Below are 17,519 nucleotides of genomic sequence, written 5' to 3' on the forward strand. Positions count from 1 at the left end.
ATATTTTATTATAATATATACTATGTATCACATATATATTTTATTATATATTATTATTTTAATATATTTTTATTGTATACATATTTTGCGGGCTGGAATAGTGAGTAGAATGGGTCGTTTAAAAACCGAATTCCAGTGTCCCCTCTTCTTCCCTTACCTTCAGGATACCGCTCCTTTCTGGACCCCAGCATCTCTCCGGAGTTTGTCGCGGCTTCTGAGCAGTTCTTTTCCACCATGGTGCCCCCTGGCGTCTACATGAGGTGAGGGAGTGGGTTCAAATGTGTTTTGGGAGGGGTGAGGTTATGGAGAAAAATTTGCCCCTAGTAGTCCTCAAGACGGTCTGAAGTGTGCCGGTTGCTCCAGGCAATAGTGAATATAAAGCGGAAAGAACATAATTTTAAATAACATATATCAGGCTGAGGTTTTGGCTCAGTGGTAGAGTGCTTGCCTAGCAGGTGTGGGGAACTGGGTTTGATCCTCAGCACCACATAAAAATAAATGAAATAAAGGTATTGTGTCCATCTACAACTCCTTAAGAAATTTTAAAAAATCATGGAGGTTTTTAAGCACATTCACATACATACTCCTGCAATTGGTGTAGACATTTGTCTTTCAATTAAAATGAGTTAACTGAGGTTCAAAGGGTGTCTTAATGCCCACCAGTCTGAACCTGAGATCTTGGCACTACACTGAGGGCATTTTTAGCTATAAGCCCAGAACATGGAATTTATAAGCTTTTGGAAGGAGTTTTAAAAATGTGTGCAATCTGAAGAAAAATATTGGTTCCAAAATAAATGCAAAGGGAAATTTAAAATATATATTAAAGCAAATGTGTATTAAAATGAAGCATTTTAACTTTTTATACTTTTTATAACTTAAAACAATTGATAGATTATATTTTCTTACTCTAGAACAATATCTGGGTATGCCCGATGAAAACCGAGAAATCATAGACAATTGAATTATCCATAGACAAATAGTTTCAAAAGAACAATTTTAAAATATTTTTTAAAAGTATATTTAGGGCTGAGGATGTAGCTCAGTGATCAAGCACTTGCGTAGCATGCAAGAAGGTCTGGGTTCAATCCCCAGCATCAGGTGTGAAAATAGAAATAGAAATTCTTATATATAACTGGGTACAGTGACTTGTGCCTATGTTCACATTTACTAGAGAGGTTGAAGCAGGAGGATCACTTGAACTCAGGAGTTTGAGACTCTGGCAACATAAGGAGATCTCATCTTAAAAACAATCACACACACACACACACACACACACACACACACACACACAGTGTAAGCCCTCCAAACGGGCAGGCTCCCCATCCAAGGAATCAGTCTTTAAAAAGATGCTTCTGTACTGAAAGTGTACAACCAGACTGCATTTCTTTCCCTCCCTCCTTTCCTTCCTTCCTTTCTTTCTGTCTGTCTTTCATGGATAATGCTTCAACAAATCAACATACAGACTTTCTATGACTTAAGTTTTAGATTTTTGGTCTAATATGAGGGGAGAGAACTTCTGAAATTCAGATTGTTTATGACCTTTCAAGGTCTGGTGGCCACATACCACCTGGGGGTGGCCTGGGTCCCCTGGCTACAGTATTAGAGACCAGAGCTGATGTCTGACATTGGGATCCTATAGCCCAAGTCAGCACTCCTTTGCTCATTGCATTTTAGAAATGCCAGCTGCTATTTCCAGAGGATTGTCAATCAGAACGCAAGTTTCTCCAGAGCTCTCCGTGTCTGCAACAGCTACTGGAGTCGAGAGGTCAGGGCTGGGGGTGAATATGTGGGTGGGTATATATGTGTGAATGTTGTGTGTGTTTCTGTCTGCGAGTGTGTGGGTAAGGTGGGCAAGAGGGCTGGAGTAGGCAGCAGGGGTGGGCTGGGGTGATGGAGGCAGTCTGGGGGACGTGATCAAAAGTTCATCCTTAACCCTCAGCTTGGGACTAAGAGACTGTGGGACGCATGCAGTGCAGGCGTGATTCTACATTCATTGCTCCCTTCTAGGTTTTTTCCTCTTCCTTGAAAAATCTGGGTCCCCAAAAATACCCCAACCATCCCAGCCCACCAAGAAAATTTCCCATTTGGACACACTTAGGGCAGTGTGTGAATGTGTGTGTATGTGTGGGTGGTGAGGAAGAAGGGATTCTGAGTTTATGGGGGGGAAGTCTGTCCATCCGAACCAGGCCAATGGGTAAAGAGCTTTGACCATTAATTTAAAGCAAAATCGGATAATTTGTGTGAGTGTTTACAAAGGCAGGAAGGAAGGTTAGAGCCAAGGAGAGAAGAGGAAGGCGTAGAATCAGTCCTGCAGCTAAATTGAAAGAAGCCTCAGTGTCTTCCTAATCTGAGACCCCTGCCCCCACTTTTGTGTGTGTGGTGCTGAGGATAAAAGCTAGAGTCTTGGGTATTTGGACATCCTATGCAAGCACCCTTCACTCAAGTCTCTTTTATTAAGGGGAGGACACTGAGTTTGGAGAGATCCTGTGACTTTCCCAAAGCCACATGGCTGGTTAGTAACAGAACAAGAATGAAGACCTAGATGTTCTAGAGCCTTTGCAAACCATAGTTAAGTCTGAGATAGAAGTAGAGTTTTATGATCCCTTTTGCTTGTAGAGACCTGTCTCCAGCAGCATGAGCTTTGGATGGGAACATCACTCACTCTGAGCAGGGAATTGCCCTGCAGGAGAGGGATGTCCCACCAGGAGTTAATGACAGACCTGGATGGGCCCAAGGATGTGAAAGGTGTGGTGGAGGGAGCCTGGCTGTTTAACATCTGACTCCATTAGCCACTTCCCGATTCTCCTCCCATCCCCAAAGAACCCAAACCTAAAAAGTGCTGAAGATGTGGATGCCCTGCTGCTGGGTATGGCCTCCCAAATTGCTGAGAAAGAGGACCATGTGGTGGTTGAGGATGTGCGAGGTGAGCTGATGCTTTCCCTATAGGCTGTGGACCTCTGGTCCCTGGGAGAAGGTTCAGCTGGATCTCCAGAGCCTAGAAGGGAGGGATCCCGGGCTGGGAACCTGCACTGCAGTCACTACTGAGAGAGCTTCTGACTGACCAACTATGGCTCCCTCTACTTGGTTCAAGTGCCCCTGGGGCTGGTTGGAGTCACCTGGGTTGGAGGCCACATTGGTGGCCCTGAGCTCCCTCTGACCCTCTGGTTTTTCATTCCCAGATTTCTGGCCTGGGCCACTGAAGTTTTCCCGCACAGACTACCTGGCCAGCTGCCTGCAGCGGGGCCGGGATCTGGGCCTGCCCTCTTACACCAAGGCCAGGGCAACACTGGGCCTGCCTCCCATTTCCCACTGGCAGGACATCAACCCCGCACTCTCCCGGAGCAATGGCACTGTGAGGAAGGTCAAGACCCAGAGGGTGGGATGGGAGGACCAGGGCACATTATTCCCAGATGTGAGATGGGCAGTGAGAGAAGGGTACCAGAGACAAGTACCTGTTGAGAGGGCACAGGGCTTTCCCAGGTCACTTTTTCCAATCTCACAAGCCAGGATGGAGATTATCAGACCAGCAGGATTTGGCTTTTACTCAGTATGCTCAGCTCCAGCAAATGTTTATTGAGCATCTATTGCATGCCAGTCACTTAGTAGACATTACCTCCTTTTCTCTTCCTAGCAACCCCCAAGTGGGAATAGTAAGTCCTTTACTTAGGAACAAGCTGTGCTTTTCTGTACTGATACCCTGCTGCCTTTCAGAAGTCAGCTCTCACTCCCTGAGCTATCACCTGGGTATGGTGTTGCCTGCTGGCCAACCTACCAGTTTTGGCTGCCTTACTATCTGGGCACAGCAGTGTTTCTACAGTAATGTGCCTCGTTTACTGCATTTTACCCTTACTAATTTATAAAGTTGTTGGAAAGGAGAGAATCGAAAGGCCTATAAAGAACCGATGTGCACATGGGGCCCACAAACTTTGTAATATCTATGGAATGCCCAAAGCAGCAAACCTTTGGATCCCACTGGCCTCCTTAGAACTAATCTGGCCAGGTACTTATTTACCTTGTGAAGAACTAAAGGAAAAATCAGGTAGAAAATGTTGATGATATATTATTGAAAACTGTCTCTGAAAAGCAATGCACAGTTAGGGATTTAATTTTTTTACACTTATTTTTTAGCTCCAAAGAATAGAAAGCTTTTATGTTATCATTCTGCCATTCACCTTTGTACATTCTAGTTTTGCCTTTTCAAGTTTCATACCTTTTCAAGAACAAATTATGTAGGGGGTGGACTATCTGTTTTATTCTGATTTCCTACAACAGGCAGTTGTGTTTCCCATAAATGAGTTAACTTATGCAAAGCACTCAGAGCAGTGCCTGGAGCATAATAAGCACTCTGGAGGAGTGAGTTATTGTTACTGTCATTTATTATTGCTATTCCTGAGGCTAATCCCTGGGAGCCACCCCTTTGCCCAAGGCTGAGTACTGGGTCCTCTCACAGACTCCTGCCCCTATTTGGTTCCAGGTGCTGGAGGCCACAGCTGCCCTGTACAACCAGGACCTGTCTCGGCTGGAGCTGCTCCCAGGGGGGCTCCTGGAGAGTCATGGGGACCCTGGACCCCTCTTCAGCACCATTATCCTTGACCAGTTTGTGCGGCTACGGGATGGTGACCGCTACTGGTTTGAGAATACCAGGAATGGGTAAGGCCCGCACCTCAGACTTATCTTACACTGAGCTCCAGACCCTCTGCCTGGCCTTAGGCAACCCGCACTGATTGCAGACCCTCTTACTACCCCATCCCTAGCCACTCTGTGTCTCTTTTCTCATCAGGGTCCCTGGGCTTGGGACCTGCATCTCTCTCCCACTTCTACAGCTATCCACATCTCCCACCCTCAGGCTGTTTTCTGAGGAAGAGATTGCAGAGATCAGAAACACTTCCCTACGGGATGTCCTAGTGGCCATCACCAACGTGGACCCTAGTGCCCTGCAGCCCAATGTCTTTTACTGGCTTGCAGGTGAGTGCCCATGGGATAACTGGAGGGCTGCTGGGTCTGGAGCCTTATCTCTCTCCGTTGAAGGCTTGGCTCAGTGTGGCTGTGCAGCAGCTCCAAGCAGATAGTGACCTATATAGTTCTGCCCTTGGGAACTTTGGTTCTGGGTGCCAGGGCTGTCGTGTATGGCTGTGTGGATTCCCCATGTACAACTTCAGGAGAGTATCTGAATGAGGGGGAACTGAGCACCCCAGAGACCTGGTGAGGAGGCTCACATTCAGTTGGGAAGGGGCTGGGGCCGAAGGTAGCATTAGGAGGGCCAAGTGTGGTGAGGATTTCCTGCCCATGACAGTGATGAGGGAAGTGTGTGTGTGTGTGTGTGTGTGTGTGTAGGAGAGAGAGGAGAAAGAGTGAGCAAGCATGTGAAGAAGAGACAGCGGCTGAGGTTCACTTTTTACCCCATTTGTTACTCAGGTAGGCACATTTGAAGATCTTGCTGTCATGGTAAGGTTAAGCAGCCCATTTCTCTCTGCTACCCAGCACATCCCCACCTCCTTTCTGCTGCCCTTCCTTTCTCAGTGATCCTGTGCCGAAGCCTGTGGCCCAGCATTCAGCACTCTGTCTCCCTCTGCCTCCCCAGGAGACCCCTGTCCACAGCCAAGACAGCTCAGCACTGAGGGCCTGCCAGCTTGCATCCCCCTCATCATTCGGGACTATTTCGAGGGCAGTGGATTTGGCTTTGGGCTCACCATTGGGACCCTCTGCTGCTTCCCCTTAGGTAAAAGTGATGAGTGGGCAGTTTGGGTCAGAGATGCAAGCTGGGAGTGATTTGGGGTGGTTCCATCTGTGACAACATACCCATACAGAGTCCCCCTGGGCAGGTGAAGGAAATATTAGGGGAAGGGACACAAGAAGTGTCTAAGCTGCAGATTAGTTGACTCCAGGGAGATTTGCCTCTTGCCTCCCTTTCTTGTGGGATTCCCCACCCCCATCATCTCACCAGGGCCCAACTTGGTCAGGAACCTGGGGAAGTTCACAGCCCTCAGTTGTTTGCAGAAGTTTAGGCCTGGGGAACTGTCAGAGGTAAACTTCACTTGAGAACCAGAGCTAGGCAGATGGAGTTGCTGGGCAAGGGCTTGGGACTTGGTCTTTGGCAAGGCTATGTCTGGATGGACCAGCAGCCTGTCATGGTTAATCTAACCTGTAGCTTGAGGATTCAACTTTATCACTGACTGGGAAGGGACCTGAGTGGAGGAAGCTCACCATGGGATGCAAAGCAGCTCCTCCCACAGAACTTCACTATTTGGAACAAATGATCAGTAGACTCAGGAGTGGGGAAAGCAAGGGCTTTTGCCAAAGAAGAAGATGGAAAGGGAGCCACTTCCATCTGCCCAGACCCTCACCATCTTCTGAGCATCTTATTACTTCCACCTTCCCAGTGAGTCTGCTCAGTGCCTGGATTGTTGCCCGACTCCGGATGAGGAATTTCAAGAGGCTCCAGGGCCAGGACCGCCAGAGCATCATGTCAGAGAAGCTTGTGGGAGGTGTGGAAGGTAGGCCTGGGGCTGGCCAGGACTCAGGACTACAGCCTCCACCTCTATCCCAGGAAAAGGCTGTAGGCAGGGCCAGGTCAGGTGGAGAAAACCACAGTGGCATTAGGTGAAATGACCTGCAGTCCTCCAACCTCCATAGCTCCTCCCAGTGATCCCAGTTCAGAGAATGTGATAGACTCAAGGAAGAGTCATAGGACCCTCCTAGATTTCACAGGGTTATTATGACTCACAAATCCTGAGAACTGCTGCTTTGTGGCATCTCATACTGGAATTACAGGCAACAGAACAGTGATTAACAAAGGTTCGGAGTCAGACTGGGAATGGAATCTTGGTTCCGCCACTACAGACTGGTTATTGGACCTTAGGCAGATGTTTTAATGCCTCTAAGCCTATTTTTTCTTAAAAATAGAAATAAAAATAATAACACCTACCTCAAAGATGAGGTAAATCATGTGATGAAATGAAATAGTTCATGTAAAGTACTGTGCCGAACAAATAGTAAACACTCGGGAAATGGTAGTCATTATTTTTCTCATGGGCGAGAGGCTATTGGGGAGGAGATGACCCTCAGTGCCCAGAAAGGAGGCAGGAAGCTGTGGGGGTCTGGTTCTAACTATCCCTGAGTTGACTTTCTTCCTCCCAACGTGCTTCTGGTCAACAGCTGACCTAGCCCCAGCCGACCCAGCCCCATCTCTCTCTTTCTCCCCAGCTTTGGAATGGCAGGGCCACAAGGAGCCCTGCCGGCCTGTGCTTGTGCACCTACAGCCGGGACAGATTCGTGTAGTAGATGGCAGGCTCACTGTGCTCCGCACAGTCCAGCTGCGGCCCCCACAGCAGGTCAACCTCATCCTGTCCAGCAACCGTGGTCGCCGTGCCCTGCTGCTTAAGATCCCCAAGGAGTATGACCTGGTATGGCCCAGCTGGCCCCTGGCTGCTTGTCCAGAGCCATAGCCAAGGAGGCAGTCAGGTGGAGGGGAAGAAGCAGTGGGCCAGGAGGCAGGGCTGCTAACCTCTGGTCCCAGTCTGTAGTACCTGACAGGTAAACTTGAACACATTTATCCTGTTTTAGGCCTGCTGAATGGTAGGATTTACCCTTCTTCTTGCAACCACAGTTAGCCTCCTCCTTTTCTAATGAAGCCCTTACAGATCTTAGCTGGGAGTCCTTGAAAGAAGCGGGGCCTTCTTCCAGGATCCAGTGAACTTGTAGATATTTTGGAGGGAAGCTAAATTGGAGGCTGAACATGGGCTGTGACTGCCTGGCTCATGGTCCCCTCCATCCTCTGGTCTCCCTGCCTTCTCCTCACTTCTTCAGTATGGAATTGAGGGAATAATGGCTTTGGGCAGTTGCTTTTGAACACTAACTCTGCACCTGTAAGCAAGCCCCTTAAGCCCATATTCTCCTCTGTAAAAGCAGATACGACATCTCTTTTGCAAGGATACACCAGTAGACCCTCTGATATAATCCATGTAAAATGTCTGCTTCAAGAGGCCTTGACAAATGGTTTCTCTCATCTGTGGCCCCATAGGTGCTGCTGTTTAACCTAGAGGAAGAGCGGCAGGCACTGGTAGAAAACCTCCGTGCAGCTCTGAAGGAGAATGGGCTGAGCTTCCAGGAGTGGGAGCTTCGGGAGCAGGAGCTGATGAGGGCAGCTGTGACACGGGAGCAGCGGAGCCATCTCCTGGAGACCTTTTTCAGGCACCTTTTCTCCCAGGTGTGTACAGGGGATCAGGTCCATGTGGTAGCATCTTTACCTGCATGAGGTCATGGGGTAGCTCCAGGGGAAGTCAGCAGCTCTGAGTTCTCAATTGACAATCAACTGTTAAAATTTGGGGTAAGTCACCAGACTTTACTGTAAGGAGGTGTCCCTGCCACCATTGGAATCCTGTCCCCAGCTGTAAGACTCCAGGGAGGCAATGCCCAGGAATGAGGCAGAGCAAGATAGGCTGTGTGGGTCCTTGAGAGTCATGATTCACCCATCCTTGAGAAGCACAGCTGTCAAGGCCCTCTAAGGAGTATTAATGTCCACCTTTCAGACTTCTGAGAGATAGTTGGAGAATCAGAGAAAGAAGATAGGAAGAAAAATTCACAGACTGGAGTCTACATCTGGTACCTAAAATAAAATAAAGTCAGCTTTGGATCAGAGAATGGAGTAGAGAAACATGGGAGATATAAGAAATTCAGCATGGTTCCCTCATTAAGGTTTATCATTCCACTGGAAAGATGAGAAATGCATAGAAAGGAAAGTAAATGGTAAAGGATGAAGGCTTCAAGCGGGCTGGGGAGATAGCTCAGTTGGTAGAGTGCTTGCCTTGCAAGCACAAGGCCCTGGGTTCAATCCCCAGCACCGCAAAAAAAAAAAAAAAAAAAAAAAAGGTGGATGAAGGCTTCAAAAGTGATCCAGGAACCATTTGTAGTGATATACACCTGTAATCCTAGCTACTCAGGAGGCCGAGGCAGTAGGATCGTAAGTTTGACGTCAGCCTGAGCAACTTAGCAAGACCCTGTCTCAAAAAAAAAAAAAAAAAGTTCTGGAGTGTAACTCAGTGGTAGAGCTCTTCTGGGTTCAATTCCCAGTTCAAAAAAAAAGTGATCCAATAAATACATGGTATAGGAATTCGGAAAAGATAGCATCTTCAGGCTGGTATAAGGTCATGATGGAAGTGAGATTTAGCAAGAACTCAAAGATGGAAAAGTTCTGGCTCAGAAGAAAGGAACCAGAAGGTATGTGCGAAGGTACTCCACAGAAGGAAAAAAAATTAATATTTGAGAGAAATCTAACAGTTTGCCTGGGGAGAGGATTCATGTGGGAAGCTACCATTCAATGAGCATTTACTCTATGACAGATTTAACCCTCAAACAAGTTAAACACTGAGTATGCACAAGAACTGAGGGACCCTCAGCTAGGGGGTCCTTGTTAGGGTCCAGGTGGGACCTAGGCACCTCACTCAGTCCAGGATCCATCAGGGCTATGGGAACCCCTTGTGGTGGGAGGTGGGAAGGCTGCTGTCTCCCAGGAGGTGGCTGATAATCGCTGATAGCTGCGCAGAGCTTTCGGTTTTCAAAATAATTTCCACACAACCTCTCCTGTTGATTCTCATGATAACCCTGTGAGATAAGTAGGGCAGGTGAGGAAATGAATCTGACAACTGAAGAGACTTGCCTGAGGTCATGCTGCAAGCAGGTGGCAGTTAGGACATGAACCCAGGTCTCTTGCCTCCAGCTCTGGGCTGCTTCCACTGAAGTTTCTTGTTTGAAGTTGCAATGTTTGCCGCACAGAACCACAACCAGACTTGCTCTAAGCAGCCCAGTTGTTAGGCAGGAAAGACAGGTAATGTGGCCTGTGACATGTCTGCTTCCCTTACTGTCTGTTTTCCTACTGCTGGGGTAATCCCTGGGTGGGCTGGAGATGGCATGTAATAAGAATTCCCCTTTCCCAAACCCAGGTGAACCCTTGTCCTAGTTACAATTCTTTTAGATGTAAGTAAGAGAAATCCATGTAAAGGAACAATTGTCCCTGAGGATCCAGGTTGTCTCGGGAATTCAACCTGGCTTGGTAAGGCCTGGGAAAGAGAAAGCTGTCAAAAACAAAGTCACTCCTCTCTCAGGCTGCCTCAGTTTTCTCTGTGCCTCTACTTTACCCTGTTTCAGAGCACTGGGAGAAGAAAGGTAGCCACATCTTCTGAACTTTCTTGTGCTCAGGTCAAGACATATCTGGGACCTCTTAATTCCAATGCCAGGTGGCCAGCTTGGGTCAAGTGTGTAATCATCAAAAGCAGAGGTCCAGGACTCCATAGTACAAACATGGCCCCAGGGATCACCCACAGGGCTGCTTATGGAAGCAAGTTGGACAAATGCCTCAGAAGGTAGCTCCTCCAAGGTTCCACTGACCTTCAGGTAAAGGAAGCCTTATCTCCTTCTCTCCCTCCCCCACTTTGCTGCTGCTCAAGTGTAGGTGCTGGACATTGACCAGGCAGATGCAGGGACCCTGCCCCTGGACTCATCCCAGAAGGTGCGGGAGGCCCTGACCTGTGAGCTGAGCAGGGCTGAATTTGCCGAGTCCCTGGGCCTCAAGCCCCAAGACATGTTTGTAGAGTCCATGTTCTCTTTGGCTGACAAGGATGGCAATGGCTACCTGTCCTTCCGGGAGTTCCTGGACATCCTGGTGGTCTTCATGAAAGGTGAGGGAGGAAGAAATAACTGTCTAGATAGGAGAGAATGGACGGAGGAGTGTGACTGACCTGTTCAAGGTGGAGAGCACTGGAGCCAGGTCTCCAGCCATGGCAGACTCCTAGGAATGCCCAAATGCCACTTAGGAAACAGAATGACCATTTCTGTGTCCATCAGTGGATCATCACACTGGTGTGTGGCCTAATACCTGGCCTGGGGGTTTAGGCTGATGGGCCACAGCCTTCCTTACAAAATCCTTCTCCCAGGCTCCCCTGAGGAGAAGTCTCGCCTTATGTTCCGCATGTATGACTTTGATGGGAATGGCCTCATTTCCAAGGAGGAGTTCATCAGGATGCTGAGGTTGGTCCTCTGGGACAGTGGGTAGAGTAAACCAGGGCAGGACTGCCAGGGGAAGGAGGGGACATGAAAGGGAGAGCAAAAAGGTAAAGGGTAAGTAGGACCTCCTGCTTATCTTTGAAACCAGAGTGTTACAATTAGTAGGGCACTTGGGGTTCAGCCAGTTGGGGCCCTGACATATAGGTATTGAAGGCCTGGTGGGATAGTCAGTGGGCCCCTGTGTTGGGGCCTAATCATGCCCTTCCCCCAACTCCAGGTCCTTTATCGAGATCTCCAATAACTGCTTGTCTAAGGCCCAGCTGGCTGAGGTGGTAGAGTCCATGTTCCGAGAATCAGGCTTCCAGGACAAAGAGGAGCTGACGTGGGAAGACTTCCACTTCATGCTGCGGGACCATGACAGCGAACTCCGCTTCACACAGCTCTGCGTCAAAGGTGGGGCTGCCTGGCAGGCAGGGCTGACTTATCTCTTAGGCACAATGTCCACATACTTTTAGAAGTCCATGAAATTGCTTTAATTTCTTCTAAAAATCAGAAGAAATAATGGATATATTACAATGTGTCCAACCTGGTTATATTTTTTTTACCAACACAATTATAAAATTTACTATTTGTTTTTATGTAGAAAGTGGCCTAAGAAGGCGAAAGTGCCTGGGAACCATAGAAGTCACAATGCAGCCTTGCTGGTGGGGTGGGTTGGGTCAGGACAGGGTGGGAGATGGCTGGAACTCTGCTTCTCCTGGCTCGCTGCCAAAGCCCCCTGAGCCTGGTCTCCAGGCCAGGGAAGAGACACTATCTCCTTGTTATGGCCCTACCTGGGCCAGGACATGTTCCCCTCAACTAAGGTGTCTGGTTGTTGGGGTAGGGAGGTGTTTCTTGTTTTTTTTTTTTTTTTCCCACTATGTCCTCTAGTTAAGTGCTCAGTAAATGTTTGCTGAGTGCATCAACACCCAGTTCTATTGTCCTTCCCCCTAATTCCTTCCCCACTACTGTCTGACTCAAATAGGCTGAGGCTAGAGTCTGAGTACGAAGGGGCAGGTAGCAGGCAAAGGGTCTTCTGTGGCCTGCTCTTAGCGGTTATGGTGTCTTCTTAGCTTGATATTTTCACTGGGGCACATTCATACCAAACCCAGCTCATCCTGGAACTATGAAAAGAGGGCAGGGCAGCCTCCATGGGGGACTTAGAGCAAGTTAGACAAGGTACAGATGAACCTCTGGGTAGGGCTTCCCTGGTCCTAGGGTAAGGAGAGTTGATAAAGAGGAGATCCAACACTCCTGACCTTCAACTTTCTGCCTTTCCCAGGCAGCTAGGGCAGCGGGTACCTGGGCATGAGGGCAGAGACAAGGGAGGTGCCTGAAACTGAACCAAGCCACAGATTACCAGGGACATCCAGCCCTGGTAGAACTAGGCTTGGGGGCTGATGAGGCTTAAGCAGAATGCTAACATTGTGTATTGTATTGTCTTGTTTTGTTTTTAATCATTGTTATGCTTTGTTGTTTCCTCCACATTTTATTTTGAAAGATTTTAAACTACAGAAAGTTTAAATTATAGAAAGGAACAAGAGTAGTACAGCCAGCTCTTCACGTTTCACCTACATTTGTCATTGCTTTCTGTTTGCCACATCAACTGTTTGCTGAACTGTTTGAGAGTATAGATAGCTAAACTTTGTTGTAAACACTCAGATTTCATTTAGATCAGCTTTCTCACTTTTGGCCTCAGCTACAAATATGAGTCATCTTCAAGGTTGGTTCAGCACTTGAAAGTAAACTGGAGGCTCCAGGACTCCCCTAAGAACCTGGATTTGCAGCTCATTCTTGCTTTACTGTCAGTGCTCAACCCAGACAGAAACAATGGGTGGCCCCTGGGAGGACCCCCCCACAATATTTTATTTTGAACATTTTCAAAGAGAAAAGTAGAAAGAATTTTAAAGTAAATTTCCATGTACCTATCACTTAGATTCCATATTAAACTCTTGGAAGATTTTAAGCAGTTTTTATGACAGAATGGTCTTAGCAGGCAGGTTACATACAGTTCCTGAACTCTACTTCCATGTCTGATATGGGGTGACCCCTTCTCAGGGAAGCCTGCTCAGCCAATTTAGTTTCAGGCTTTCCTTCTTTCTTTCCACCTGTGGTTGGATCCAGCTCCCACTGGAGACAAAAGCTAAATCTGGGGCACTGGAGGCAGGACCTCCACTGGAAAGGGATGCTCTACAGTGTCAGAACATGGGAAGGTGGGGTTGCTGTGCATTGAGCCAGGCCCTCTTGGGCTCTGGGCTCTGAGCTGCTCACTGGCCTGCCTGTACATTGTAGGTGTGGAGGTGCCTGAAGTTATCAAGGACCTCTGCCGGCGAGCCTCCTACATCAGCCAAGAGAAGATTTGGTAAGCTTCCATCTGGGAATGTTGAAGGGAAGTGTTGGGGAGTTGTCATTTAACTCCCCAGAATGGCTGGAATTGGAGCCACCACTATCTCATGTATCATCTTCATACAAACTAGAAAAAGGCACCTCTTACTCTAGGTGGACACAGTCTTGCACCAGGGCAAGCAGAGAGCCTACTGATTTCAGCACTCCCTCACTGCCTGGGTCAGACACCCTTGTGCAGGGCATAGGCATATGCAGAGTTCTCAGCTGGGACCCCCAGGATCTGACTCATTCTATCTCTGGGTCTCCATGGGAATCCCGTTGCCTTTTCACTGAGTACTCTGATCCTTCCTGGACAAATTGGATTTGGAGGCAGGTCAGGGGCTTCAGAGAATCAAGTGGTTGTGGTGGCCAAAGCCCTAGTACTTGCCTTTCCTTCCTAGTCCCTCTCCCAGAGTGAGTGCTCGCTGTTCCCGCAACAACATGGAAACTGAGTTGACACCACAGAGACTGCAGTGCCCCATGGACACAGACCCTCCCCAGGAGATTCGTCGGAGGTTTGGCAAGAAGTATGACTGCTCTTCCTCTTAAGCCCAGGAAATTCTTCTATCCTTCAACATATGTTACATACGTACAACACCTATTACTTGGTACCAGGCACTGTGCTCAGTGCTGGGGGTGCAAGCAGTGAATAGTTCCTGTCCAAGAATGTCACAGCCTGACAAGATAATTGGATCCACTGGTAATTACAGTGTCCTGCTGAATAGTATAATGGTGGTAAGAACAAGGGACTTCAGAGGTCAAGGAAGATCTCACCTCTACTTGGGAGATCAGAGAAGCCTTCATGGAGGAAGTGCCTGGAAGCTCCAGTAAAGGTTGACTGTGGGGCCCCTGTAGGAGTTGGAGCCATAGACTGGGGAAGGAGCTGTCTGAATGTGAGGGGACACTGGGGAAGATGAAATTCCCTGGCCCTCCACTGACACACACAGTACGCTAGAACCTTTGGGGTCTTATGTCTGCTTCTGTGTGTCACTGGACACCTCTTCCTCGGAAGTGGGAGCAGAGCTGCCCCTCGCGGCTTGGCGGCTCCCCTCGGGGAAGTAGGCCTCCACTAGCATTCAGTAGATGGGGACCGAGGACTAAAACTCCGTGTCTTCCAGGGTAACGTCATTCCAGCCCTTGCTCTTCACCGAGGCTCACCGAGAGAAATTTCAACGCAGCCGTCGCCACCAGACTGTGCAACAGTTCAAGCGCTTCATCGAGAACTACCGACGCCACATCGGCTGCGTGGCGGTGTTCTACGCCGTCGCCTGGGCGCTTTTCCTGGAGAGGGCCTACTGTGAGTGATGGCAAGCCTAGGAAACAGGGCTGGTGATAAATGATCGCCCTGAAGGTGGAGCCTATTGTGAGTGACGGACAGCCCCTGGGGCGGGGCCTATGATAAGTGACAGCCTTGGGGTGGGGCCTGCCGTGGGCAAACGCAACCAGTTGGGTGCGGGTTGCAGGAAAGAGACTGCTGGGCTGCCTGTGGTTGACTGCCTCCCCAACCAGCTGTCCTCTGCACTCTTCCCCCTCCGCAGACTACGGCTTTGCAGCACACCACATGGGTATCGCGGACACCACCCGTGTGGGCATCATCCTGTCGCGGGGCACGGCAGCCAGCATCTCCTTCATGTACTCCTACATCCTGCTCACCATGTGCCGCAACCTCATCACCTTCCTGCGGGAGACCTTCCTCAACCGCTACGTGCCCTTCGACGCCGCTGTGGACTTTCATCGCCTCATTGCCTCCACGGCCATTGTCCTCACAGGCAGGACCGCGGTGTTCTAGGGATTCTCTACGTGCCCTTCCGCCCCCTGCTGGCTTCCCCTCCTCTCTAAGACCCTCCTTTCTACCAGCACTTAACTAATGTAAATTTTGGATAGCCTCCGTAAGGGTGGAGTTGATCCTGGCTGTGGCGTGAAGTAATCCCAGGAGCTCCACACTGCCCTGAATGCCTTTTCCCGTGCAGTTGAGGGCACCTCACCAGCCTCCAGCTGACAAGTTACACTCCAGAATGAGTGTACATAACATATCTCTCTCAGTTTTTGTGTTTCAAAACTTCACTCTGTTAGAGAAACCAAAAGAATGAACTTCTAATGGTGTACTTTTGGCCTCATGTGGCTGTGTTCATCGGGGTCTTGGGAAGGACCACAAGGTTGATTGCCGGTTAGATAACCAGACCTCTAGAGGCTTTTAGGCCCCCAGCTCTAGTGGGTTTTACCATCTTGGGCTGAAAGTGTGGGTATCCCCACTCGATTCACCCTGGGCTCACCACCCTTTGTCTGGTCTATTTTAGTCTTACACAGTGCAGGCCACGTGGTGAATGTGTACCTGTTCTCCATCAGCCCACTTAGTGTCCTCTCATGCCTCTTTCCTGGCCTCTTCCATGATGATGGGTGAGTGAGTATGTGTGTGTGTGTGTGTTGGGGGGGTAGTCCTTGCTGGTGAAAAGAATCAAATCCTCTTGGCCTGGAGGAGAGTGTTGCCTTCCAGATTCCAGAGCAGACAATGCCCAGCCTGAGCCCTCAATCCCAGCAGAAGGGTAGACTGGTGGCTGAGTTGGGTGCTTCCTCTGGAAGGTTCCTTTTGGAAGTCCCAGAGCACTCTTCTCAGGGTTCTTTTTTGCTGTCCCTTCCACACAGGTCTGAGTTCCCCCAGAAGTATTACTGGTGGTTCTTCCAGACTGTACCAGGTGAGAGCCCTCCCTGCTCTGTGAATTTCTGACCTTGGCTCTGAGCTCCAGGTTCTGGGTTCCATCTGCCACAGGGCAGCCCAGACTCACTCAGCTCTAAAGGTGAGCCAGGCTCTGCCCTCTGGCCTTGTGGACCCTCCTGGGCAGTAGGAGACTTAGTTGACTCTGCATTGCATTCCTCCTTGACATGAGACTAGTTCCTCCCTTAGTAAAGGCTAACTAGCCCCCACTGTGGACTAGTTCTCAGTGGAATGGGAATGGACACCTCCCTCCAACACATACCCCTACTGTGACAGCAGCTTTGAGGACTGCTGCACCCCAGGTGCATAGGGGAGGAATCAGGCTCTTTGTAAAGCCAGACAGAAGCCTACCTCTCCTTGTAAAATGTCTTCACAAGAGCTGTTTGGGGGCATATTCCTAACTCCCTTAATCACCCATTTTAGAGCTATTAGCTGTGAATCTATTCAAACTCTTCTCGAATCTATTTGTATTTCCAACCGATTCCTTCCTTGGGGTAACACATTTTCTATACTGGCTCTACTCTGTGAAACACAGCATGGATTTTTTTTTTTTTTTTTTAATCCTAAAATGCTCTGCTTTGAACTTCAGAGGGGTGCTGGCTAATTCCTGCAAACTGGGATTTGGTGGATAAGGCTGTGTTTATGCTCTCTTCGCCAATCAGGACTTTACAGGCTTTGGTTAGATCCCTTCTTAACCTTTGCCTTTTCATACTGCAGGACTCTAATCTTCCTAATTTCTGCCTATCTCTCCCTTGATCACCTGAGGGACCATTCTCTGTTCTCCCACACCTACCCTGGCTCCAGCACTATCCTCCCATGTACTGTGGCCTAGCCTTTCATTCTTCATGAAAGAAGAGGCTTCTTACCAACTTGGAGCTAAACCCAAGGGCTCTGGTGATGAGCAGAGACAGTTTGGTCCCATCAGAACGCTGATGGTGCCAGTGCTTATGCTGTGTGCTGTCGCAGCCACATGGAGTGATGCAGGGCTGAAGAACAAGACTTGACTTCAAGAGGGCAGGGCCTGAAATTTCCAGAGTCTGGCCCAGAGAGCCCAGAGTAGCCCGGGCATCCATTCATTCAGCACACAATTATTCAATGCCTATGGTGTGGCTGGCCCTGCAGTAGGCGCTAGTTTCAGTGGTGAACTAGCCTAGCCATACCCTCTTCTTGTGGACCTGAGAATTAGCTAAGTGATAGAGATTAAAAAAAAAAAAAAGTTATGACACAGGTGGAAAATGGCCATGGTGACAAGGGTTTTGGAGGATAAAGAGGGTTGAAATGAAAGATTTTTGTGATCATTAATGTGGAGGGAGAACAGAGTAAGCTGCTGTGGCTTTCCCATCCTCATTTTTGGTAATGAAATAGAGAGGAGACCCTGATCCTG

The 17,519-nt window shown here is 48.8% G+C and overlaps 1 protein-coding gene across 3 annotated transcripts in view; it reads left to right on the plus strand.

Annotated features, from left to right (window-relative positions):
- DUOX1 (dual oxidase 1) overlaps positions 1–17,519 on the plus strand; it is a 34,047-nt gene that overhangs the window by 6,925 nt on the left and 9,603 nt on the right. For all 3 annotated transcript variants that reach the window (XM_079126771.1, XM_079126770.1, XM_079126772.1), the window contains 19 exons: positions 164–260; positions 1,675–1,765; positions 2,821–2,923; positions 3,180–3,352; positions 4,475–4,650; positions 4,847–4,965; positions 5,582–5,719; positions 6,381–6,494; positions 7,204–7,403; positions 8,021–8,206; positions 10,448–10,673; positions 10,929–11,022; positions 11,276–11,451; positions 13,330–13,399; positions 13,824–13,949; positions 14,541–14,719; positions 14,961–15,191; positions 15,720–15,819; positions 16,066–16,115. In XM_079126771.1, coding sequence (XP_078982897.1) covers positions 164–260; positions 1,675–1,765; positions 2,821–2,923; positions 3,180–3,352; positions 4,475–4,650; positions 4,847–4,965; positions 5,582–5,719; positions 6,381–6,494; positions 7,204–7,403; positions 8,021–8,206; positions 10,448–10,673; positions 10,929–11,022; positions 11,276–11,451; positions 13,330–13,399; positions 13,824–13,949; positions 14,541–14,719; positions 14,961–15,191; positions 15,720–15,819; positions 16,066–16,115 — 2,649 coding nt within the window. The remainder of the gene's footprint in view (positions 1–163; positions 261–1,674; positions 1,766–2,820; positions 2,924–3,179; positions 3,353–4,474; positions 4,651–4,846; positions 4,966–5,581; positions 5,720–6,380; positions 6,495–7,203; positions 7,404–8,020; positions 8,207–10,447; positions 10,674–10,928; positions 11,023–11,275; positions 11,452–13,329; positions 13,400–13,823; positions 13,950–14,540; positions 14,720–14,960; positions 15,192–15,719; positions 15,820–16,065; positions 16,116–17,519) is intronic.

The sequence above is a fragment of the Sciurus vulgaris genome (assembly GCF_902686455.1).
Source record: "Sciurus vulgaris genome assembly, chromosome: 2".
In the NCBI taxonomy this organism is placed as follows: domain Eukaryota; kingdom Metazoa; phylum Chordata; class Mammalia; order Rodentia; family Sciuridae; genus Sciurus; species Sciurus vulgaris.